This window comes from Vanessa atalanta, chromosome 6 (genome assembly GCF_905147765.1).
Source record: "Vanessa atalanta chromosome 6, ilVanAtal1.2, whole genome shotgun sequence".
Classification (NCBI taxonomy): domain Eukaryota; kingdom Metazoa; phylum Arthropoda; class Insecta; order Lepidoptera; family Nymphalidae; genus Vanessa; species Vanessa atalanta.
In genome coordinates, this window is record NC_061876.1 from 4,204,934 (window position 1) to 4,232,368 (window position 27,435).

General features: G+C 31.9%; 5 protein-coding genes across 7 annotated transcripts in view; 1 reads left to right on the forward strand and 4 right to left on the reverse strand.

Moving 5' to 3' along the window:
* The window catches only part of LOC125064896 (adenosine receptor A3), a 76,616-nt gene that overhangs the window by 10,552 nt on the left and 38,629 nt on the right, over nt 1–27,435 (reverse strand). The gene's annotated exons all lie outside the window — the stretch shown is intronic.
* LOC125064897 lies at nt 3,499–4,829 on the reverse strand. Its single transcript, XM_047672206.1, has one exon. The coding sequence runs from the start codon at nt 4,706–4,708 to the stop codon at nt 3,500–3,502; it is 1,209 nt and encodes a 402-aa protein (XP_047528162.1). The 5' UTR covers nt 4,709–4,829; the 3' UTR covers nt 3,499.
* LOC125064899 lies at nt 5,857–7,354 on the reverse strand. Its single transcript, XM_047672208.1, has one exon. The coding sequence runs from the start codon at nt 7,290–7,292 to the stop codon at nt 6,162–6,164; it is 1,131 nt and encodes a 376-aa protein (XP_047528164.1). The 5' UTR covers nt 7,293–7,354; the 3' UTR covers nt 5,857–6,161.
* On the forward strand, nt 18,451–19,636 carry LOC125064898. The gene has a single exon (XM_047672207.1). It carries the CDS (start codon nt 18,517–18,519, stop codon nt 19,081–19,083), a length of 567 nt encoding a protein of 188 aa, XP_047528163.1. The 5' UTR covers nt 18,451–18,516; the 3' UTR covers nt 19,084–19,636.
* LOC125064895 (mucin-19-like) lies at nt 23,646–26,572 on the reverse strand. Of its 3 annotated transcripts, none has more exons than XM_047672202.1 (2): nt 26,181–26,572; nt 23,646–26,087 (listed from the first exon to the last, which is right to left on the reverse strand). In XM_047672202.1, the coding sequence occupies exons 1-2, from the start codon at nt 26,539–26,541 to the stop codon at nt 24,586–24,588; spliced, it is 1,863 nt and encodes a 620-aa protein (XP_047528158.1). In that variant the 5' UTR covers nt 26,542–26,572; the 3' UTR covers nt 23,646–24,585. The 3 variants fall into 3 exon arrangements, with proteins under 3 accessions (XP_047528158.1, XP_047528159.1, XP_047528157.1); XM_047672203.1 differs by having other exon boundaries at nt 23,646–25,994; nt 26,088–26,572; XM_047672201.1 differs by having other exon boundaries at nt 23,646–26,042; nt 26,088–26,572.

Sequence of the window (27,435 nt, forward strand, 5' to 3'; positions counted from 1 at the left end):
TAGTGTAAACTAGCTGCGACTTCGCGCGCGTTTGAATTTAACAAATAAGTTATTGTTCACTTCGCAGTTTTTAATATAACTATTATTAGGTATTAGGCAGCTTTTTTGATATGAAGTCGTTGGTGGGTGGGTTACTGGACAGTATTTGGACATTGCAGCGTGAATTTATTATAATTTTATATAGTATAATTCTAAAATAAAAGTAGCCTAAGTTACTCCTTATTACAACAGCCATCTGCCTGTGAAGTCCCATCGAAATGCATTTAGTAAAAAGATGCTATTATAATATTACAAACAGACACTCAATTTTTATTGTATATATAGATATAATATAGATGATGATTAACGATGTCGACTTGAAAATAGACTAAGTCTATTTTGCTAAATTGTACACTTTTTGCAAATATACAAACACAAGTTTGTAATAACAGTCGATAAATAAAATGCAAAACACACTGAGCAAAAATATTTAAATAGATATAATTTAAAATTTATGAAATCAGCCATGAACCGTGATGAATTTCGCAATGACAATTTATTACTTGGTTTGTTTAGCTGTTGTAAAGCACTACCTAAAACTACGAATATAAATACGTCATACTGCTAGGTAATATTCTTTGTTTTATTTATTACTCAACGCTCATGGACTATTGTGTTACGTTCCCCGAATATTATTTATCGTTTTATTACGTTATAGGAATGTGCTAGTTTCTGAAACACCGTTATTTTGGTCATGAGTTAAGGCTATAGTGATAGGTGCATAGTTTGTTATCTAACAATACTGTTAAGTTTTATTATTATATCGTAAAATATGAAGGGAAAATATTCGAAAACATCGAATAGTTTCATTTCATAATTTCGTTAAGTTTCATAATTATCTTGTATGAATAAATTACTGATAAAATATACTATCCAAAAGTATTATAGGGCCAAGTAATATATAAAATATATATATATGCGTATATACGTACAGTCACAGAAAAGTCACTTGATTACATAACAACTATTTAAATCCATGGTCGTCACGTGCGTACATTTTATTTAATTTGTCCATTGCAGCTTCTTCGATATTTTTCTATGTCAAGATATATTAAATACAGACTGAATTCTCTTATGATGCAATAAATATTAAGATTGCCAATTATATAATTTTAGTGTCTATTTATTATTTAAATAAAGTAATAATAATAGAGTAATTAATACATAATCAGCCGAGATGACCCAGTGGTTAGAACACCGGGATCTTAACCGATGATTCCGGATTCAAGACCACCACCAATAAATTTATAGATGGTTTATTTGTTTTTTATCGACTTCAAAATGGAGGAGAATCTCAATTTAAATGTATTTATACTTTTATGTACGCTCGAGCAAAATCCATTGTATTTGCAAGATATTGTTTGAATGTGCATGTTTTAATTTCGTAAAGATCTGATAATTACGTATATTATTAACATTGTATTGTAATTCTAAATAGTTCGACGAAAATTTAACATACTATGGACATATATTAAACTCCATTCAGGTACCTACCTAGTTAACTAATAATACTTATTTGATAATGTTTACATACATCTTAAAAAAAAAAATCGTACCGAAGTCACGATTAAGGATGCAACAAACTTAAAATCAATAAATAATTTATGATCTCATAATCTTTTAAATAAACAAAGTTTATCATACATATACGCTTTATTATATGTCACTTCGACTGAAAAATCTCATTTCTTTACCGAATAGCGAGTTGGAACTCCGCCAATATCGTCCTTGTTATTAAAATGTATGCTAGTTAAACAAGATCGAACGACAAAATTGGTTTCAGTTGATACTGCAAACCTTGTCATAAGTTATCTGTATTCAAGAAAATGCCAAAATTGTTGTACAATTCTACACCACACATGCATGTAAAATAATATTCAAATGGCATTTTGTTTAAATAACAATTTGGAAAATGTTTTATTGACGTCAGACAGGTTAGTAGCTGCTCCGCGCAGTTTACGTTCCTGCTGTTATGTTAACCTTCCTCAAGTATGGAGTAACAAATTCAAGATGTTATATAACGAACAATCTCTTAAGGTTTATTAAATTAACATTGATTATAATTTGTGATAGCAAACAAAGCATATATCTTTGTATAGAACAAGTATTCAAGAAATTGTGCCGTTTCGACTATGACCATCCCATATCCTCAGCTAATTAATTTTCGTTAGACGACTACGTATTATTTTACTGCGTATCTCGATAGTAATAACAAAATATTGAGCAATCACTACGTAGACATGTTTATATTATAAATAGTTGGATTTTCCTTAACCTGGCGGCTGAACTTGGTCTGATTTAAGCGGTTGTGTTTTGTAGTGGTCAACATGTAAAGAAATATTTTTATCGATGTTTCACACGAACGTTGCCATGAAGGCTATATAATTTAATAACTAGAAAAATTATAATGTTATCGATAGCAACTTATATGAATTAAGGATTAAATAAAAACAAATTACTTGCATTACTATATTTCAAAAAGGCATTTCAAAGTAAGCAGTTGTTTTAAGCAACGAGGAAAATCCCCGCTGCAAGACGGCATTCATTCCGACAAATGTATGTAAAAGAACTAGTGACGTAAGCGAATTACCACCAGTAACCGGTTATTCAACCTTCCACTCATAAATTGATTCACAATAAATCCAGTCATAACCCAAACTAATAAAGCTTTTACAAAATGTAAATATGTTTTGACGGCTTCGTCCTAGTTTACTACACAGTATGGAGAAAATTTACTTGGGTCTACTTCTATCTGGTTATCGGTGACAATCAGAAGCAACAACTAAAACAAAATACTATAATATTAATTCCACTTCAATTCAATTCAATTAATTCCATTCCAAGTTAATGCTTTAACTAAGTAAAAAGAAACCAATGCAATGTTATTTCAAAATTACATTACTATGTTCATGTAAACATGTTATACATATAAAGAAATAGCAAAAATATATCTCTTCATGACAAAAGATGTTTCAATAATTTTTCTAATCCACATCTGATCCTATCTTTATGTAGTATGACTAATTTGATGTTATGTAAAAAGAAACAATACTATAAAAGCTGAAAAAAACTGAATTTGGGATTTGAAAGTGAATATAAAAAACAACTGAACTTTGTTTAAAAAGTTTATTAATTAATACTCATAAACAAATACAACAATATCAAAAAATAGTTGCAAGTATGTAATATCACATTTAAAATACTCGAGACAAATTTCCAATCTATGGTTTTTTAAATACATCCTCTTAAAATACAAAATTTCTAAATAAGATAATAGATCAGTCACAATTCGAATTACGGTGAATTGACCAAGTAATTTATTTAAGTTGTGATGTTTATTTCTATCTATAACACACTTAACTAACTAATAAACAAATCTTGTCTGGACCATAAGAGACACTTTAAAAATAATGTAAAATTACTATTGTATATTCAAAAATTGAGATTATCAACATATTATTTAATAAGCAACAATTATCGCTAAAACCACACTAAATATTGAAATTATGGGCACATTTCTTGAAGCTGAATTTTTTTTCAATGATTGTTCAGCGTATGTTTGTAATAAGCCACAAGGAACAGCCTTCTTCATATGCCTTACTGGTGAATGACTTATCACAAAGCACTGCATTCCTGGTGTAACATCGATCGGTTTACCTTTTACATCCAACGCATTAGTCACTGTAGTATTGGTTGTTGTGATTGTTACTGAAGACGTCATTGTGCCATCGGCTGTTTTGTTTGAGTCAACTGTTGTTGTATTTGCAGCTGTCGCATTTATAGGAACCAGTGTGCCATTTGGTAACATTTCATACAAAGGATTTGCATTTACTGGTGATGGACTTGAGTCACTGTTATTTGGTGCATTTATTGTTGTAACATTTGTCACTGTTGTTACGACAGTTGTGTTCGTACCTCCACTGTGAGTTTTAGCTTCTTCCTGGTATATAAAACTAGATATCAAATTACAGTCTATTTTAGTTTCTTCATAATCTCCGTTATCTTTTTTAATAGCAAATTTGCATATTTCACCTGGCTTTGGTGTATAATTTGAATGACTCTTACTTAGAGCATAAGCGCTCACGCCGAGCGTTCCAAGGTTAAGAAGCGCTAAACCAGCCAATAGCGTACCATACTTACTTCCTGAATCCTTATATTTATACACATAAGTTGGAGGTGGTGAGTGATAAACTGGATAATTCATAGGCGACCCACCATGCGTGGGAGTGTAACGAATTTGCTGCGGAGGATTGTAGTTGTAATGGTAGTGTACATTAGTGGTATGCCCAGCTCCTGCGTTTGAATTGCCAGATAATCCTTTACCAGCAGGATATCCATGACTGCCAGTTTGTGTATTAGATACCGGATAAGCGTGACTACCAGTGTGAGTGTTAGGTGGAGGGTGCGCATGACTTCCTCCGCCAGGTGATGGGTAGCCGTGACCTCCTCCTGACAAACCTCCAGTTGTCGGATACCCATGGCTGCCTCCTGATGGTCGATGTCCACTTCCCGAAAGGCCCCCAGACGGTGGATATGAATGGCGTCCACCGCCAGAAAAGCCACCGGACTTTGGATATGAATGCCCACCAGTAAATCGTTTCGATGTTACGAATTCATAATTAGAAAGTAATAAAAGAAGGAAAAATAATATATAAGAACAGTGACGCATAATTATCACAGTAGATTCACTTTCACAAAATACATAAACGGTAACAGCAGCAGCTCTTGCGCACTCAGTGTTTGAACTGCAAAGTTATTAACTAGCATGAAGTTCGTTTAAATTTAATGACACATGACACGTCTCTCAATGTTGCAAGTGTATAATATAAAATTCTATAATATACAATTAAGTATAAAGTTGAATCATCGAATACGTTCGATTGTTGATTTTTTATTGTAGTATGTAATTTGTTTATAATTGAAATTATTTATTGTCTGAAAAAACCTGTACTATTATTTTTTTAATTAAAAGCATATACTGGCATTGTTTTTATTGTTTTTATGAATTTCAATAAATATTGCGACAGTGTTTTTTCTTTGCAAAAGATTAAATAAATGAATGAATCTCATGAAAACTTTTATAACATTATAATATTATATTATATATATAACTACTACTTACCTATATTGTATCATAACTTAGAAAGAAATAAATAAAATTAAACGATTTTTCGTTTTCTTAGTTATGTTTTTTGTTTTTCATTATCTCATGGAATACACACAAGCTGTTATTGTTTATTTTATCTGCTACATATTCGTTCTATTAAACTGTATATATCTTTCGTAAAGCATTATTTTATATGACGACACGCAATGGCTCAAAAGCACGTCTACGGAATTTGAAATTCCAGTGTTAAATCTCGAAATGAGTCAATAATGGTCGGATTATTGGACAAGAGCATTTAATATAATAAAACAAGGCATTTTTTAAATTTCATATTTAGCCAATTAAGTCTTAAATTAAATATAAATAAAGCAAATTTCTTAACATAAGATATTATAGAAAATAAAAGGAAAGAGTGAGGAAAAGTAACTGTTGTGTTTTTCGCCGTTTCTCCTTGATAGAATCTAAATTCCGAATCACCGAATCTTTACATTTAAAATAACACTATAAAATTACGATTTTTGGAAAAAATGATTGCAAAAAGCTGTTTGAATGAATTATGATAAAAAATAATAATACTACTAAAATGATCTTGTTCTGAAGGAAATAGCTGTTAAATTTTAAAATAAAATAAGTACGCAATATTTTAATTTATTTCCTTTAATTGTTTTTATAAATTTACAAGAAACAAAAATATAAAAAATAAAGTTCGACAGGTTATAAAAACAATACAAAAGCTTTTTGCTGTCAAGAATGTCGGTGACAAAAAAAGGTTATTATATCATAAAAGTTGTGATACAGACATCTGTAGCACGTTACAAACGAAACCTTTGCAAAACGCTAACGGAAATCTAGATTACCATATTATGTAAATGTTCAAGTTTAATAGTATATTAAATACAAAACATAATTAATAGCATGATAAATAGGTGTGTGAACCACATTATCTCTAGTTTGTTTTCAATACAACTGTTTTAAACATAAATACGTCGATTGTTGAAATTATGGGCGCATTTTTTTAAGCTGATTTTTTTTTCAATGATTGATCAGCGTATGTTTGTAATAATCCACAAGGAACAGCCTTCTTCATATGCCTTACTGGTGAATGACTTATCACAAAGCACTGCATTCCTGGCGTAACATTAATCGGTTTACCTTTCACATCCAACGCATTAGTCACTGTAGTATTGGTTGTTGTGATTGTTACTGAAGATGTCATTGTGCCATCGACTGTTTTGTTTGAGTCAACTGTTGTTGTATTTGCAGCTGTCGCATTTATAGGAACCAGTGTGCCATTTGGTAACATTTCATACAAAGAATTTGTATTTACTGGTGATGGACTTGGATCACTGTTATTTGGTGCATTTATTGTTGTAATATTTGTCACTGTTGTTACGACAGTTGTATTCGTACCTCCACTTTGAGTTTTAGCTTCTTCCTGGTATATAAAACTAGATATCAAATTACAGCTTATTTTAGTTTCTTCATAATCTCCGTTATCTTTTTTAATAGCAAATTTGCATATTTCACCTGGCTTTGGTGTATAATTTGAATGACTCTTACTTTGAGATCCGAGGTTAAAAAGCGCTAAACCAGCCAATAACGTACCATACTTACTTCCTGAATCCCTATATTCATACACATAAGTTGGAGGTGGTGAGTGATAAACTGGATAATTCATAGGCGACCCACCATGCGTAGGAGTATAATGAATTTGCTGCGGAGGATTGTAATTGTAATGGTAGTGTACATTGGTGGTATGTCCAGCTCCTGTATTTGAATTGCCAGATAATCCTTTACCAGCGGGATATCCATGACTGCCAGTTTGTGTATTAGATACCGGATACAGGTGACTACCGGTGTGAGTTTTAGGTGGAGGGTGCACATGACTTCCTCCGCCAGGTGATGGATAGCCGTGATCTCCTCTTGACAAACTTCCAGGTTTTAGATGGCTGCCTCCTGATAGTCGATGTCCACTTCCCGAATGGGAGGTCTTACGGCTAGCCGGAGTATATGGATGGCGTCCACGGCCAGAAAAGCCACCGGTCTTTGGATATGTATGCCCACCAGTTAATCGTTTCGATGTTACGAATTCATAATTAGAAAATAATAAAAGAAGGAAAAATAATATATAAGAACAGTGACGCATAATTATCACAGTAGATACACTTTCACAAAATACATAAACGGTAACAGCAACAGCTCTTGAGCACTCAGTGTTTTGAACTGAAAAGTACAGTCCGTTCACAGTTATTTTACCTCTGACTTCTATCAAAGAGGCTGCGCGTTAGGTTGGCATTACTGACTCTCTAATTGGTCAGAGCTCCTCAATTTATATGATAAATTAGTAATTAATTACATTTAATTATGCCAAAAATAATTCGGAGTAGTGGAAGAAAGATCGTGCTAGCTTCGCGTGAATTTTGTGAAAAGGAAAAAGCTAGTAAAGGTCCTGTAAATCCGTTTGATAACGAGTAGCTGCCATGACAGATATGTCATAAAATAATGTTACCTGCTATTAAACAATTCCCGTTACAATTACAATTTTTACAAATGAATAGATTTATACTAACATGGGTCATGTGTGATAGCTTTACTTAATATAGTTTGTCAAATGACGGTACAAAAGTGCTTGTAAAAGCCTACTTGTATAACTAATAAACGGCACACACTATATGTGGTAAAAGTATTTTCTAAGTGAAATCGTTATGAAACCATTATGTTTAAGTGTAAATTGAATGTTGCGAGTTTATTAATATAAGGCTTTTTAAATTTCAGGTTGGTCTGAGAAAACCATTAGCGCCATTACTAAAGAAGGTGAAATTGTATCCACGTCTCGAAAAATCTCTACACCGAGGAAAAAACGCAATCAATAAAAAGTAATACAGATAGATTTTATTATCTTTGTGGAGTTAGAAATGAAATACACGAAATGTCAGGAAAGAGGTTCCAACTTTAAGGAAACATTTAGCAGAGTTGACTTTAAAGGTGATCGTACTAAATTGTGGAAAATCATTCAGCAAATAGGATCTAAATGGGCATCGTCGTGTTGTTCTTATTCAAAATAAAAGCTTCGACCAATCCATACTTGTTTTAATTAGTTACCAAAAAATAATTATATAATTACAATTATATGCTTTTGACTATACAAGGTATAAGAGCATTGGTACAAAACATATATAATTATATGTATACATGCCACGCCACGAGTACATCCATCTACAGACTTGTCTTCTCTAGCTGGTATAAGTAGGACAGCTAGCTTCACATCATTCTGCCATTACCACCAAATATTCTCTAATCTATCACGATTTCCTAATTTTATACAAAGGAATTTTAGAAAACTAGCTATAGCAACACATTGAACATGTTAGCCAACATAAATGCCAAGTTAAAATAACAGTGAACGGACTATAGCATGAAGTTCGTTTAAATTTAATGACACATGACACATCCCTCAATGTTGCAAGTGTTACTATTAAGTTACAATTAAGTATATACGTGAATCATCGAACTTTGGACTTCGCAAGTATGACCACGTCTCTGAGTTTCGTGGAGGGCTCAAGTGGCTTTCTATACGTCTTCGCAGGAGTACGCACATACTATCTCTTCTATATTCTATATTATTTAGTTCTATTCTCACACACGGGCCGTAGCCAAGCGCTAGTAGGAGTTAAGTAATGGCAGCTGAGATGGATGAAGTCGTAAGGAACTTGCGGTTGAGGCGGCAAGTGTGGAGGATTACTGCCTTTTGGAGTAAATGATTAGTGTGATGAAGTATGTGTAATATTTATTATTATTACGTTCAATTGTTGATTTTTTATTGTAGTATGTAATGTTTTTTTTTGTTTATAATTTTGATTATTATTTTTTGCCTGTAAAAAAATATCTAAATTTTTATTTTTTAATTTAAAGCATATACTGGCATTTATTTATTAATTTCAATAATTTGAAATTTATTTTATTTTTATTAATTTAAATTCAAGAGATGAAATTAATGAAAACTTTTATCACATTTTAATATTATATTATATAACACACAATCTCTTATTGTTTATTTTATCTGCTACATATTCGTTCTATATATCTGTATATATCTTTCGTAAAGCATTATTTTCTTTTCTATAGTACCTCTGGCACATCAAAAACTAACATTATTTAACTAGACCTTCAAACAATGTAGGTAGCAATTAATCAATTTCGAATTAGTTTTTAAAATACAATTATATATATATGTATAAAAAAATTAACTTAATAAAATCCAAAATCTGCTCATTTATTGCGTCTAAGGCGGAACAAAGTTCGCCGGGTCAGCTAAAGCACATCTACGGAATTTGAGATTCCAATGTTGAATCTCGAAATGGGTCAGTAATGGTCGGATTATTGGACTTTACAGTCAAAAAACTCTCAATAACAGTAGGGTTTGGAAGTGAGCTACAATACTATCTTAAAGCTGTTCTATTTAACTCATTTTCCAATTTATCTTTGGCCATGTCTAATCGTCATCGTACCGAACTAAAACATAGAGATACCACTATTGAGGCTTGCTCTTTTAGCCGTAAAACAAAAGTAAAATTGCCCAGAGGATCAATTCACTAAAGTATACGGTCTACATCGTAAATAGAAGGCAACAGTAAATGACTCGCTAGACAAAGGGTGCCATTCCATGTAAGGAGTAGGTTTGGTGGACAGAATTTCATCCGATACATATAGATTTTGTCACAATCTAACCTTCACCTCCACTAGCATGAATTATAAACACAAACTAAAAATAAAAAGATCAGTAATGTAGTGAAGTATGGAACCCGCAATTTTTAATTAATATGAATCCCATCAAAACATAAATGTGAAATGAGAGCCAAGTTCAATGGTCAGTCCTGAAATTTACTTATAACTACATAAAATATAATTTCTGTTTATAATTTAGGAGAATATATTGTAGCTTAAGGTGTGACTTGGCAGTTCTCATATTTTCGGTACTTATTTAATCTGAATAATAATAAGTCCTGATGATTTTATAAATATTTTTCATATAAGTGTCTACATATCTACGTTTGCTTAGAATCTGTGACAAAGATATTAGGATATTATAATTGTGACTCATACTCTTTATTTTCACAAGTACAGTTACAGTTTTCGTCATAAAAAGATCATTAATAATTAAAGATGTATGATGGCACGTCTTATAAACAATGAGGTACTAACAAAAACATAATTTATGGACTGCTTGGGTTCAAGAATAATATTAAAAAAGAAGAGGATAATTTAGAATAATTTTTATTTTTAATATTTTTAATCTAATGTTAAATCGATAATCAGCGTTCAGAAAACTTAGCGCTGTACTAAAATGTGGTGAACGCGACGAATATCACCACCCCATCTCATCTCATCCCGCGGGAAGCGTAAAAGTCGTCCCGAGGGAATACTTGACGGAGAACGGGCGGTAGCGTATCTCTGAGTACTATGACCACCTTACTGCGATCGCCAACCCGCCTTTCTAGCGTGGCGCATATCCCCACAAATGAAAAACGCAACAAAACCGCCGCCCATAGTCACCAGCAGCCCTGCTATTCCCAACCTTGGTAACAGCTGTGATAACGGTGGGGCAGGAGGTGCTAAGAATACCCGGCAAAGACCATTTCACCAATACTTTACCCATGTCTGGGAAAGCCAAGTTTATTTACATGTATTTTTTATACCTTTAAATGTTATTCAAAAAATAACCCAAAGAGAATCATTTTTTTCTCTAATTTTTCATCAAAAATCAGTCTACAAAAATATTATAATCTTAATTTCTATTCCAAATCGAATAAAAAATAATCATAAAATCGATATAAGTTCTTAGAAGTAATTAAATAAAATGGATTTTAATCTATTATTAAGTTAGGTTAGTAAACAAATATCTTAAGCAAATTTAGATTGTTTTTAAACGGTATCTTAATTTACAAATGATAATTTGGTATAATTATTTCAGTTTAATTATGCAGTCATTTTGTTATTATAAATTGTAAATAAAAAATCTCGTTTCCTAAATACAGCGATTAGTCTTGAAAAAACTCAAAAACTCAAGCAAGTAACAGGCAAGAATTGTTTCGTAAAACCACGCGTATGCGCACGAATTTGCAATTATTGCACGTAAAACATAATCGTATGTCCATACTATTGCTAATGATCCTGCCTGACGAGAGAATTCTTATTTACTATACACAACTATTCCAATATGTCATCAAGATCAATTTAAACAACTCCGTTCATGTAACTTGATAAGTACGTCTACGGAATTTGAAGTCCCAGTGACGAATCTCGAAATGGGTCAATAATGGTCGGATTATTGGATTTTACGATGATGATTTACTATTTAAGAAGATAAGGTATAAATGCCCAAAAAAAAATTATACGACCTTTTATTATTATTTCTGCTGTGGATTGTCGAAAATAGTCAAGTGAATTAACTTAAGTGACTATTTTATTTGCATTTATCCGGTTTGATAGAAATTCTAATTTATATTAGTAATCCTAGCGAGACATTACTTATTGTACTGGTATCACTATTTTACTCAAACATCTTTACTATAATGAATACTAGAATAACAATCGTGTTTTTTTTTTAAAACGTACTCACTTATAAACAGCCATGGGAATTTAGTATAATAAAAGAAGGCATTTTTTAATTTCATATTTAGTCAATTAAGTCTTAAATTAAATATAAATAAAGAAAATTTCTTAACACAAGATAATATAGAAAATAAAAGGAGCAGTGAGGAAAAGTGACTACTGCGTTTTTTGCCGTTTCTCCGCGATAGAATCTAAATTCCGAATCACCGAATCTTTACATTTAAAATACCAATATAAAATTACATTTTTTTTGCAAAAATGATTGCAAAAAGCTGTTTGAATAAATTATGTTTTTATTTTGATAAAAAATTAAAATGATTGAAGGAAGCAGATGTTAAATCGTAAAATAAAATAAGTACGCAACATTTTAATTTAATTCCTTTCTTTGTTTTTATAAATTTACAAGAAACAAAACATAAAAAGTAAAGTTAGACAGGTTATAGAAACAATACAAGTGTTTTTTGTTGACAAGAAGTGTCGGTGACAAAAAACCTTTTCATATCATAAATGGAGTGATAGAGACATCTATAGTACGTTACAAACGCAACCTTAACAAAACGCAAACGGAAATGTAGATTACCATATTATGTAAGTGATCTTAGTGTAATAGTATATTAAATACAAAACATAATTAATATCATGATAAATAAGTATTCGTACCACATTATCTCTAGTTTGTTTTTAACACAACTGTTTTGAATGTAAATACATCGATTATATCAAAATCATCGATATCAAAATCAAAAAATAGTCGATATCAAAAAATTGTTGCATGTATATAATATAACATTTAAAATACTCGAGACGATTTTCGAATCTACGTTTTATTTAAATACATTGTCTTAAAATACAAATTTTCTAAATAAGATAATAGCATTAGCATAAGCAGCCTGTAAATTTTCCCACTGCTGGGCTAAAGGCCTCCTCTCCCTTTGAGGAGAAGGTTTGGAGCATATTCCACCACGCTGCTCCAATGCGGGTTGGCGGAATACACATGTGGCAGAGTTTCGTTGAAATTAGACACATGCAGGTTTCCTCGCGATGTTTTCCTTCACCGCCGAGCACGAGATGAATTATAAACACAAATTTAGCACATGAAAATTCAGTGGTGCCTGCCTGGGTTTGAACCCGAAATTTTTTTTGTTAAGATTAAGATGCACGCGTTCTAACCACTGGGCCATCTCGGCTCAATAAGATAATAGATCAGTCACAATTCGAATTACCGTGAATTGACCAAGTAATTTATTTAAGTTGTGATCTATAACAGACTTAACTAACTAATAAACAAATCTTGTCTGGAGTGTAAGAGACACTTTAAAAATAATGTAAAATTACTATTGTATATTCAAAAATGGAGATTATCAACATATTATTTAATAAGCAACAATTATCGCTAAAACCACACTAAATATTGAAATTATGGGCACATTTCTTGAAGCTGAATTTTTTTTCAATGATCTTTCAGCGTATGTTTGTAATAAGCCACAAGGAACAGCCTTCTTCATATGCCTTACTGGTGAATGACTTATCACAAAGCACTGCATTCCTGGCGTAACTTTAATCGGTTTACCTTTTACATCCAACGCATTAGTCACTGTAGTATTGGTTGTTGTGATTGTTAGCGATGAGGTAATTGTGCCATCCGCTGTTTTATTTGAGTCAACTGTTGTTGTATTAGCAGCTGTCGCATTTATAGGAACCAGTGTGCTATTTGGTAACATTTCATACAAAGTATTTGCATTTACTGGTAATGGACTTGAGTCACTGTTATTTGGTGCATTTATTGTTGTAATATTTGTCACCGTTCTTACGACAGTTGTTTTCGTACCTCCACTTTGAGTTTTAGCTTCTTCCTGGTATATAAAACTAGACATCAAATTACAGCTTATTTTAGTTTCTTCATAATCTCCGTTATCTTTTTTAATAGCAAATTTGCATATTTCACCTGGCTTTGGTGTATAATTTGAATGACTCTTACTTTGAGATCCGAGGTTAAAAAGCGCTAAACCAGCCAATAACGTGCCATACTTACTTCCTGAATCCCTATATTCATACACATAAGTTGGAGGTGGTGAGTGATAAACTGGATAATTTATAGGCGACCCACCGTGAGTAGGAGTGTAACGAATTTGCTGCGGAGGATTGTAGTTGTAATGGTAGTGTACATTGGTGGTATGTCCAGCTCCTGTGTTTGAATTGCCAGATGATCCTTTACCAGCAGTATATCCATGACTGCCAGTTTGTGTATTAGATACCGGATACGGGTGACTATCGGTGTAAGTTTTAGTTGGAGGGTGCACATGACCTCCTCTTGACACAATTCCAGGTGTCAGGTGGCTGCCTCCTGATGGTCGATATCCATTTCCCGAAAGGGAGGCCTTACGGCTAGACGGAGGATGTGGGTGGCGTTCACGGCCAGAAAAGCCACTGGACTTTGGATATGTATGCCCACCAGTAAATCGTTTCGATGTTACGAATTCATAATTAGAAAGTAATAAAATAAGGAAGAATAATATATAGGAACAGAGACGCATAATTATCACAGTAGATTCACTTTCACAAAATACATAAACGGTAACAGCAACAGAGCAACAACTCTTGCGCACTCAGTGTTTGAACTGAAAAGTTATTAACAGTCCCATCCCAGTTATTTTACCTCTGACATCTATCAAAAAGGCTGCGCGTTAGGTTGGCATTACTGACTATCGAATTGGTCAGAGCTCCTCGATTTTTATGATTTATGATGATATGATTTAATTATGCCAAAAATAATTCAGAGTAGTGGAAGAAAGGTCGTGCTAGCTTTGAGTGAATTTTGTGAAAAGGAAAAAAACTAGTAAAGATCCTGTAATTCCGTTTGATAACGGGTAGCTGCCATGACAGATATGTAAAATAATGTTACCTGCTATTAAACAATTCCCGTACGTTGAAAATAATTCTCTACTTTAGTGACATTATTATTATATAAAATTTAAATTTTTACAAATGAATAGATTTGTACCAATATGAGTGGTATGTGGTAGCTTAACTAAATATACTTTATTAAATAACAACACAAAACTGCTTGTAAAAGCCTACATGAATAAAGTATATTATGATTTTATTCACCTTCCATCCACGGCATACTCTATATCTGGTAAAAGTATTTTCTAGGTGCGTACAAGTGAAATCGTTAATTTAATGGTGAACGGTACCATTATGTGTAAGTGTAAATTAAATGTTGTGAGTTTATTAATTAAGGTTTTTTTAAATATTCAGGTTTGTCTGAGAAAACCATTAGCACCATTACTAAAGAAGGGGAAATTGTTTTTCCACGTTTCGTAAAACTCTACACCAAGGAATAAACCCATTCAATAAAAAGTAATACAGATAGACGAATTTGATCTTTGTGGAGTTAGAAATAAAATACACGAAATGTGCGCAGTCAGGAAAGAGGTTCGAACTTTAAGGAAACATTTAGCAGAGTTGACTTTAAAGGTGGTCGTACTAAATTGTGGGAAATCATCTGCCAAATAGTATCTAAATGGACATCATCATATTGTTCTTATTCTAAATAAAAGCTTTGACCAATCCGTACTTGTTTTTATGTGTTACCAAAAAACAATTATATAGTTACAATAATATGTTTTGATTATACGAGGTATAGAAGCATTCATACAGATATAATTATATGTATACATGCCACGAGTATATCCATCTACGGGCCTGTCTCCTCTAGCTACTGCACCGAATTATGTAGGTTTTTGATCACCACTGAATACTGTTTGAAAATATAATTCTCCATTTGGCTCAGGTATAAGTAAATAGGTATTTTATAGGTATAGGTAGGACAGCTGGCTGCATATCATACTGCCACTACCACCAAATATTCCCTCATCTATCACGCTTTCTTATTTTTATACAAAGGAACTTCAGAAACGAGATATAGCAACACAATTGACAAGTTAGCCAACTTAATAGCCAGAGTTAAAATAACTGTGAACGGTTTATAGCATGAAGCTCATTTAAATTTAACGACACATGACACATCCCTCAATGTTGCAAGTGTATAATATATAAAATTATAATACACAATTAAGTATAAACGTAAATCATCGAGTCCGTTCGATTGTTGATTTTTTATTGTAGTATGTAATAATGTTTTTTTTTGTTTATAATTGATATTATTTAGTGTCTATAAAAAAATATCTGTATTATTTTTTAAAATTAAAAACATGTACTGGCATTTATTTATTGTTTTTATAAATTTCAATAATTAGTCCGACAGTGTTTTTTCTTTGCCGAAAAAGATATCGAATCTCATAATTTTTTTTATCACATTATAATACAATATAATATTATATGTATAACTACTACTTACCTATATTATATCATAACTTAGAAAGAAGTAAATGAAATTAAACGATTTCTCTTTTTCTTACTTACTATTTTTGTTTTTCATTATTTGATGGAATATGCACAAGCTCTTATTGTTTATTTTATCTGCTACAAATTGGTTCTATTATTATATTTCTTTCGTAAATCTTTTTTTTTGTTTAAAGTAGCTCTGGCACATCAAAACATAACATTATTTTACTAGACCTTCAAACAATGTAGGTAGCAATTCGTTTGGATCCTTAAAATTAATTAATTTTGAATTCGTTTTTAAAATATTTTAATAAATAAAATATGATGGAAATATAATTAAAATAAATGTCGAACAACTCAAAAACAACAAGGCGCCTGTTGACGATGCAGTGACAGTTGAACATCTGAAGGTGGATGGTGCATCCTTAGGGCCCTTCAGAAACTATTTAACTCATTCTTGATGGTCAAACGCCACATTCGTGCCACAGAAATATTCTTAAAAAAAGGTGATAAAACCCTAACGAAGAATTACAGACCCATCCCATTTCTGAGCCATGTTTACAAGTTGTTTCGAGAGTTATTACGAATCGTCTCGAGCACAAGTTTGATGACTTCCAGCCTCCCGAATAAGCCCATTTTCGATAAGACTTATGCTGCGGCAGGTTCTACAGAAGTCCGAATACAACCAGCAGCTGCTAAGCGTTCAGGGACTATGAGAAAACTTTTGATTCGATCGATACCTGGGCCGTGCGGAAGTCTCTTAAAGGATGCCATCCAATCCAAGGTGTTAAAGTGTCACCATATCGGTCTGACTCCAGAATCAGAATTCGAAACCAATTCAACCCAAGCAAAGCTTTAGACTAGGAGACATGATTTCTCCGAAACTGTTCACCGCTGCTTTGGAGAATGTCTTTGAGTTTCCGGAATAAGCATTACGCATCAATATCAATGGCAAGTACATCGCTTCCACCTTGGATTTGTCTACGACATAGTTGTCATGGCTGAGACCTTGAAAGATCAAACTGATAAAAGGTTGAAGTGGCAGTGTGGAACCAACGGCTGTTGAGGGTGAAAGTTCTCGAGTGACCACCACGAAACGGAAAACTCAGCGTGGTCAGGCTCCTAATGTTTACAAGGTTTACAAGGTGGAGTGACGATATAATTATAAAAAAGGCCATTTCAGATTTTAGTGACAAAAACGTCGCTTGCCAAGCCATCCCTTTTATTCAATAATATAATTGTTTGTAAATATTTAAATATCATTTTCTTCCATTGATATTAAATAAACCTGTAAATATTAAAACATTTATTCGTTTTGGCTTCTAACAAAAAAAATTAATTGAGTAATTATTACCTTTTAAAGTACACAAAATATTTGTAAGACGCCAGCACAAAAAAATATTGTCCCTACCATTATATCAAACAAACATACAAGCGTGGCATTCGTCAGAAAAACATTACGCTGGTTAATGAATAAAAATTCAATTATTCTTTTTAAGAAAACGCGACTATACCCATGACGACGTGACAGAATAAAAAACTTCACGAGCGCGTGTCTCGGAAAGCCAAGTTTAATCACATGTATTTTTATACCTTTAAATATTATTCAAAAACTCAAACTCAAACTCAAAGAGAACCATTTTTTTCTCTAATTTTACATCAAGAAACAGTCTTCAAAAATATTGTCTTAAATATGATCTTAATTTCTACTCCAAGTCGAATAACAAATAATCATAAAATCGATATAAGTTCTTAGAAGTAATTAAATAAAATAGATTTTTAATCTATTATTAAGTTATAGGTAGGTATTTAACAAATATCTTGCGTAAATTTAGATTGTTTTTAAACGGTATCTTAATTTTCAAATGACAAGTAATACCTATTTATTTCAGTTTAATTATGCACTCATTTTGTTGTTATAAATTGTAAATAAAAAATCCCGTTTCTAAATACAGCGTCTTGAAACAACTCAAAAACTCAAGCAAGTAATAGGCAAGACTTGTTTCGTAAAACCAATGCGTACGAATTTGCAATTATTGCACATAAAACATAATAGTAAGTTCGTACATCCATTTAGCAATAGCTAAATGATCCTGCCTGACGAAAGTATTCTTATTGACTACACAAACCAATTCCGATATGCCATGAAGCTAAATTTAAACAACTCCGTTCACGTGAGTTGATACTAAAAAAGTACTTATTGAATTTGTTAGTAAATTAAAATTGTCTTACATAATAGGTACCTTTTATTGAAACCAAACAGTGTGACTAAGAATCGTGAATTGCAAATGATCATTTCATCCTATAATCACGGTCTGTGAAGGCGATTCACAAATGTTTCACTTTTTGTTACTACACGAAGCCATGACAATCAGTTCTAATCATGGCGTCGGACTAAGTGGACATTTAAAATGTTATTAATACTGCTAATCTCGAACATAGTGTTTGTTGCGGTTAACGGCGACGATTCAACGAAAATTCACAAGCCGTACGTAGTACCCTTTCCTTTAGAATTACCCACCCGAAACGATCGTTCAGATCAGTGCTGGCTGAGAATCGAAGATGCTGAAATAACAGAAACTATAACTGTGTACTGTCACATAGCGCAATCGTTTTTAATCAATTTCATTCGTGATTACAATTCGCGGAAGATGATGGAAGATACCGTATATGTTAGTCTCTGGAGCGAAGATCCGAGACCACGTGATAACAATCTTGTTCCGAATACCAGTGACGATAGCATTGTGGATTGGAAGCTAACCACAATTATGGACCCAACGACGCATCGGCGACTGTACGTAACGAAGAACGCCGAATGCAAGCTCATCATGTACAGCCGCGAAGGAATGACCAACTATGAAGTTGATTGCGAAAAAATATTATATTTCGTTAACGTTCGAATGAATAGCTCCACGACTAGTACCGGCAATAAAATATCTGTGATAACATTCATAGTTATTCTAATTAATAGCTTATGAATATTTATAATAATGAGAGACTGTAAAATAATAATTTATTTAAAACATTACTAGTATAAGGATAGTTGGCAAATGTTACTTTTAAAATTACAAGTAAGTATAATATACTGAATTAGTAGGAAGAAGATTCAGTATTCAATAACAGGTCAAGTGACTGTGCATATAATAACATGATTAATCACGAATCCAGTCAACTTTTTTTCCCAGAAAGCGTCATTTATTGAACCGGTAAATAAAATAGTATTTCTATATGTTCATCATTTGCAATAAGTTGTATCGACAATACGTTTCTTCGCCTTATATGTTTATTTTTATTAGGCATTGTCATATTTACAGTTGTAACGATACGAGACCAAAAAAGTCAAGCGAAAATATACGAGTACTTCAAACTCATTTCAAACTTGCAACTTAATTTTCAACCATTTCCAAGCAACCCAAAAATTTCGGACTCTATCGGTACTGATGAATTGTCACCAGTAACGAAAGTGTCCAATCAATTTCATGTTAAGCTTATTCGCTTTAGTACATTTAATAAAAGCTTGTTTCTAAAAAAGCGTATTTTAATTGAACTTATTTACAAATTGCAAGTGTTACCTATTTACAAACCCTTAAAACATAACTATGGAAGCTTAGTAATATCTTCTATCTAAAGCAAATATATTTTAAGAAATGATGTCTGAGTAGTTAGAATTTAATAAGTATCTATGGGAAAATCACAAAGTATTAGTACCTATCTATAATATTTTACAGGACATCTGAACACAACGTATGGGTAGCGCCTTTACCAAATAGCACAACAGTATTAAATACGTATATAGAGCATTAAAATATATACGACACTAAATATTAACAGTGACAATAATACAATAGATATTTGCAAAAGTATAATGCATGCAATATAAACAATAGAATATATTATAATAAATATATTTAGTAACAAAATAGCTTTAAGTATGTTTCAAAAATATTACAAATGTCTGCAATCAAAATAATAATGTTGTCAATAATATTAAAACCAGCTTAACCATAAATAAATTGATTAAAAAATCTTTAATTAATTTATTAGCTACTGATATTGAAATAAAACGAATAATTAATAATTTCATTTCAATTAAAATTTACAGCAAAATTACATTGTTTAATACAGTTCAATTATTAACTATTAAATGAACGATAAACGTGAAGGCCATGCTACAACAATAGAATTAGTTCCCATTCATTCGTTCTGAATAGTCTACCTAAAGAGCATAGTAATATCGTTTCCTTAACAAAATGTTGCATTTTTTTTTAATATTTCTAATCAGTAGATAGACTGGTACCTTACATCGCAAATTCGGCGCCAACCTTGAGAACTAAGATGTTATATAGTTATACTCACCTTACATAGTAGAACACAACAGCGACGCTCAGTATTTCTGTTTGGCGGTATACATTTTAGGAATAAAGAAATTCATTTTAAAAATCTTGTTATTAATAATATAAATTATATTATTAATAAGACAATTAAATAGTCAAATAAACCACGAGCCGTAAACAAAAAAAAACACAATTTTTTTGTTTTGTTGACGCAATGTCTACGACATTATTGCAATGAAAAAAAAAAACAGTTATGTTAGTTACACAATTTTCGTCTGGGCGGTACAAAAACTGTAAATCATTGCTAAAAATATGTTAAAACCAACATGAATACATACATAAGATGTCCCTTACATATATACATGCAACAAAAAAATTGAATACGACTTTTTATCATTAAATCTATAGATTGTCGAAAATAGTCTAGTGAATTAAATACGTGACTATTTTATTTGCATTTATCCTGTTCGATAGTAATTCTGATTCATATTAGTAATCCCAGCGAGACATTACCTATTGAACCGGTATCACTATTTTCCTCAAACATCTTTACTATAATGAATACTTGTATAACAATCGTGCCGTTTTTAAATAATTCTATAATAGTTAAAAAAACTAAAAAACTCGCTTTTAGTACACACTAAAAATTACAAATGGAGCGTTTTGTCCAAAAATAATAGTTTGAAAAACAAAAAAAACACGGTTTTAGCACGCCCTAAAAATTACAAAAGCAAACCCTTTTATTTAATAACCTTATCATGGGGGTGCATTTCAAATAACCTGTCCGCCATCTTGGACGTCCGCCATATTGGATTTAAGCCACGTGCCAATTTTTTACGTATTCCTGAATGCAAACTCTTTCATTTGATATCCATATCATGGGGGTGGATTTCAAACAACCAGTTCGCCAACTTGGAGAGGCCGCCATATTGGATTTGTAATGACGTTTCTTAGCTAGTCATGTATTGTCATCAGAACTCAGAGCGTGTGCAAAATTTCATCCTAATCGAAATGGGTCAAATTAAGATTTCAAGATTTTCTTACATACTTACATACTTACAAGTGAAGCTAATATAAGCGTGTTAAAAACGTACTCACTTATTAACAGACAAGAGCATTTATTACAGTAAAACAAGGCATTTTTTTAATTTCATATTTAGCCAATTAAGTCTTAAATGAAATATAAATAAAGCAAATTTCTTAACATAAGATATTATAGAAAATAAAAGGAGAGAAAAAGAATGAGGAAAAGTGACTACTGCGCTTTTTGCCGTTTTGTCCTCGATGGAATCTAAATTCCGAATCACCGAATCTTTACATTTAGAATAACACTATAAAATTACGATTTTTTTGGAAAAATGATTGCAAAAAGCTGTTTGAATAAATTATGTTTTTATTTTGATAAAAAATTAAAATGATTGAAGGAAGAAGATGTTAAATCGTAAAATAAAATAAGTACGCAATATTTTAATTTATTTCCTTTCTTTGTTTTTATAAATTTACAAGAAACAAAACATAAAAAGCTAAGTTAGACAGGTTATAAAAACAATACAAGTGTTTTTTGTTGTCAAGAAGTGTCGGTGACAAAAAAAGTTTTTTATGTCATAAAAGTAGTGATACAGACATCTGTAATACGTTAAAAACGCAACCTTTGCAAAACGCTAACGGAAATCTAGATCACCATATTATGTAAGTGTTCTTAGTATAATAGTATATTAAATACAAAACATAATTAATAGCATGATAAATAGGTATTCAAACCACATTATCTCGTTATCAGTTTGTTTTCAATACAACTGTTTTAAATGTAAATACGTCGATTGTTGAAAGTTACAGAATTATCATAATGTTCATTGTTAAAAACATATTATTATGATATTATATACTTATTGAAACAATTATGATATATTGGAAAGGGTCTTTTTTTGTTATTATTCTTTTATTTTTTGTTAGTAGTTAGGAGGTTAAGAGAAGTATTATTATAAGGTATTTAAGGTATCTAGCCACATTAGCGCCAATTTATGGAACCTTTCCTACACGTACCTGATTTTTATCCCTACATCTTTACTCTATGGTTGTGTCAGTGGCCACAGATTATTTTGCCAATGTCAGATAAGGAGAATAGACGAGATTGTCCGAAATGTTCGAAATTACACCGTAAAAATTTGTTTGTTTTGAATTTTAGAACCTTAATCTTAATGTTTCATTCAAAATACAACATACTTGACATATTTTGGATTTTCGATCATTTTTACTCATGCAACTATTGCGCCTGTTATGAAATTATAGCAATATATAGTTTATAGTCACTGCAATTGTTTTAACAGGCCCGTTTGAAAACGTGCGAATTGTTACTAAGATCACATTATAATATAAAGAACTGTTATCACTTTATGAAAAAAAACTTTACTTTATGAAATTGTCCGTCTAAATATAACATTAAAAAAGGTAAATATCTCACTCCCTATGCCATAAATGATATCTACATTATTAAAGTATAAAATTATCTAATACGTCTATATTGTTTTGTTAGATAGGTTAGAACATACACACACGCTAGTATATGTTTGTGCCTTAGTGTTACATCACACAACGGTCAACATGGAAACAGTAAAGAAAATTTTCATGCTTTACAACTTTAAATCAACCAGTTTTCGATGAGAATACATATTTACGAAATGAAAAAAGTTCTTTTCAGATAAATAGAGACCAAAACGTTGTGTATTGGAATCGTTAGAAAAACGGCATTATCAGCCAAACATACAGCTGAACAGCACGTCAATTAATTATCGTCGCATAATGTAGGGCAATGCTACGATATTAAACGTTTTTCCATTGAAGTGTCACTACATCTGTTTACGATAGGGTTCATTAAGTAATTGCTTTACTGATAAAAGCATATAACACTGTCACGTGACAGATACAATTTAAGTAGCTTAATAGAATGAATCTGTATATAAATACGGTTAAAGTTCATGTATGAAGTTACGTATTGTTTATCTGTATTCACGATGTACTTTATTTATAGATATTCTACGATTGTGTAATACGCAATATACGTCGTAAGTAACAGAATATGCAACACAAGGAAAATGTAATATTTTTATTCTTTAAATTATTCTATTTATTACGATTCATCATACGATCAAATTCAATTCATATTTTTTGAATTTTTTAAAATGTAAGATCAGAAATAAGTAAAGATATAAATTGTATTGAAATAATTACTTTGTTTTTTAATAAACTTTATCAAACATGCTCCATACAATGATCGATAGGTTTTGTTCTTAACCCAAAAACATTAAATAATAATAATATAACAATTTCTGGTGGACGATGGATCATTTTATTGATACAAATGAGTAATTACGGTATCTGTTCCTATTGTAACTTTTATTACAATTGGCAAGGAATGGTTTTGAGTGTCAATCGTAATACTATTTTTGTGTTTATCATAGTTTTTTTACATCTCACCAACATATAGTACTAACCTTTCAATACATTTAGTCTACACTTTTATAATATAGAATTTATTGCTTCTAAGATATTGTACTTATATACTCATAAATAAGATGAAATGTCTTTTAATTGGTACGCATTAAATATAATTATTATTTAACAGAACAACATTATCGTTATCATAAACACATTACGTAACAATGTATAAATAAGTTATAATTACTATTTGTCAGGGCTGCCATCAATAAAAAAATAAATCAAATTGATGGTGATTTTAATTGAGTTGATTAAAAATAGTGGATACTATCAAAATTCTATATAATAATAATGCAGCGTAAAAATGTTGCCATTTAAAATACATGATATTGCGAAGACTTTAAACTAAATTTATAACTATCGAGCATACTCAAAACAATCAGGAGAGCCCATAACTTTATTACACTTAGTTATTATCTGTGTCCAGATATTAATATTTCTAGGAAAATACAATAACATCGATAGCTTATTCTGCTATTTTCAACATTATAATCTTAAACGCAAATGTCAAAATACATTTCACTACACTTTGGTAATTTATTAAAACACATACTAAAAACCTCACTAATTCTAACGTCTTAAATTATTAATAGTAGGTAAATTTCTAAATTATAAATAAGAGAAACTTTAAATTGAACGTATATCTTAAACTTATAACGCTATGAATATTGACATCCACCACGGAGGATTGGCAAGCCATGACTTTAATTTACTTCTCGAAGGCAAAATAGGGCTCTCCTTCTTAGGCGGTTCCGGCATCTTCGAGTATTGTGTTAAAATATTGCAATCTACTTTCGTTCTAAGAAGATTTGTTTTAGTAACAATTTCTACTTCACACTCCATATTTGTTGGGTTCAAAGGAGGTCCTTTTACAGTCAAAGGATCTGTTGTTGTGATACACTTGGTCGAATTTATCATAGTGATATTCGATGTTACAGGATTAGGCAAAGTCGTATTATTTACCGCATTCAAAGGCTTAACTGTTGAGGACGACATTATATCTTTTTGGCTAGTTGGTGGAGAAGGCGAAGTCGTTGATAATGTGTCATTTAATATAGTTAAAGTTGTTGTTGAATTAGTAGAAATAGTAGATATATTAGAAGCCGGAGTAGATTCTGTTATTGGTGTGGGAGCGACAATCGTTGACGGATTTGATATTTCAACTTGGACTGGCACATTTGTTGCATTTAGAGGTATGATACCCAAATCTTTTTCGTGTGTTGATATATTTGCAGGTAATGCTGGTATGGTGGTTATATTATTTGGCAATAACGTAGTCGATACATAATTCAATGGTTTTGTGGTTGAAGTAGTAGTGACAGTAGGTAATTGAGTATTATTTATTACGGTATGATTAGATACACACACAGTTTTAGTTTCTGTACCAGGTGACAATTTTTTACTTCCTTCCGTAAATGTAGAAACAATCTCACAAGGTATTTTAAGCACCTCGAGTTTATTATTTTCTTTAATTCTTAATGTACAGTATGCTTCGTCTATTGTTCTTTCATTTGACGGATGGGAACTTCCTGTTGAATAATACCTTCGTGTGTAATAATCATCGTTATAGTAGTGATGATTAAATTGATTGTGAGAACGGCCCAGATTATACAAAGCCAATCCAGTTAATATATCACTATATCGACTGCCAGAATTACGATACTCAGTTATATAGATATGCTGGGGTGAAGAAGCATAGCTATTATAGTAATTATGCGAATTATAACCATACCCGGATCCAATTCCTCCATGCGTGTTTGTATAAACAGAACTGTGCGGTGGATTCATATTTGCACTTGGGTAACGGTGTTTCGACTTTTGGATAAACGATCCTGAATAGTCGGAAGACGATGATATCGGACGATGATGCGTAGCAACATTTGTTGGATTAGCTTGGCTTCCTGATACTCTAACACCGGAAAGTCCATGAGATGGTGGATAATTATTACGTCCTGATCCAGAACCTGATAAACCCGGTGAAGAAGGATATATGTTACTTCCTGATCCAGAACCCGATAAGCCCGATGAAGGTGGATATATGTTACTTCCTGTTCCAGAGCCTGATAAACCCGGTGAAGGTGGATATCTGCTACTCCCTGATCCAATACCTGATAAACCCGGTGAAGGGGGATATCTATTGGCTGATCCCGAGCCTGATAAACCCGGTGAAGGTGGATATCTGCTACTCCCTGATCCAATACCTGATAAACCCGGTGAAGGGGGATATCTATTGGCTGATCCCGAGCCTGAAAACGCTGGTTTTCCTCCTGATGATGATCCCGATAATCCGGATAATCCAGAAAAAGAAAAGGGATAATTGTGCGAACCAAGTCCAGATCCCGATAAACTGGATGATCCAGATGAATATGGGTACTTATGTGAATTGGATCCAGAACCCGATAAACTAGATGAGCCAGATGTGGGATAAGAATGCTTCGAACTAGAGCTTGATGGTTTGCTTGCTGAACTTGATTTTCCTCCCCAGCTCCAACTTGACTTCGACCGGGAACCTCCGCTGCTTCGACCTCTAGATGAAAATCTTCCACATATTGAATAGTCCGTCAACACACATACTAACACAAGACACAACAGTAACCTGTTGGCCATTTTAACGTTAGCGCTGATACGCGTCCGCAACGAAACTGATCTGAATTTTATAGAGATGATTATTTCTATATGATAATGACGTCAACAACGTATTCTCGGAATATTATAAATCACTTTCCTACTCAGTTCTACAAATGCCAATGTATCTTATCAAATTAAATGTTAAAGGTTAAGCAATTAACATGTTGGAATCAACGGCACATTATAAGTGTAAAAACAAAATATATCAAATTTTAAAATACTAACATTGCTAACACTTTACTTTAAATAACTACCACTGATATCAAATTTAAATAAATATTAATAGCCTCAAAAATCAAGGTTATATCACAGTTAATACATAATTGGAAAACCTAATTGTAAATTTACACATATAAAGGTAAACGATATTAACGACACATATCATACGTTTTCTTAATATATTTTGATTTGACGATGGGGAAGTTCCATAGACGTTTTAATGAGTTTCCTGTACTGGATGATGCCGTTTGTTGAATCCCGTACATAAACCGTAAACATATTTACTATCAATATTAAAACACAAAATTATTATATTAGCCGTACAATGACATGATTAAAACTACGCTGTGCAAGACTGGTACCCGGTAGGTACAAACTCATCATATATTCTATCGCCAAACAGCAATAATTTATATTGTTGCGTTCCGGTTTGAATTCATATAGGCTCTTACAAATTACTTACTCTTACTTTATATATAACTTTATTTAATTTATATATATTTATTATAGAGCAACCTATTCCGGATGTTGATTATATCGAAAAAAACAGCAAGATAATCAGTAGTTTGTCTTCTTCATCAACAATAATATAAACATGCAGTATTCTTATGTCTTACAAAAATCAAAGATCTTTTATCAAATAATCTTGTACAG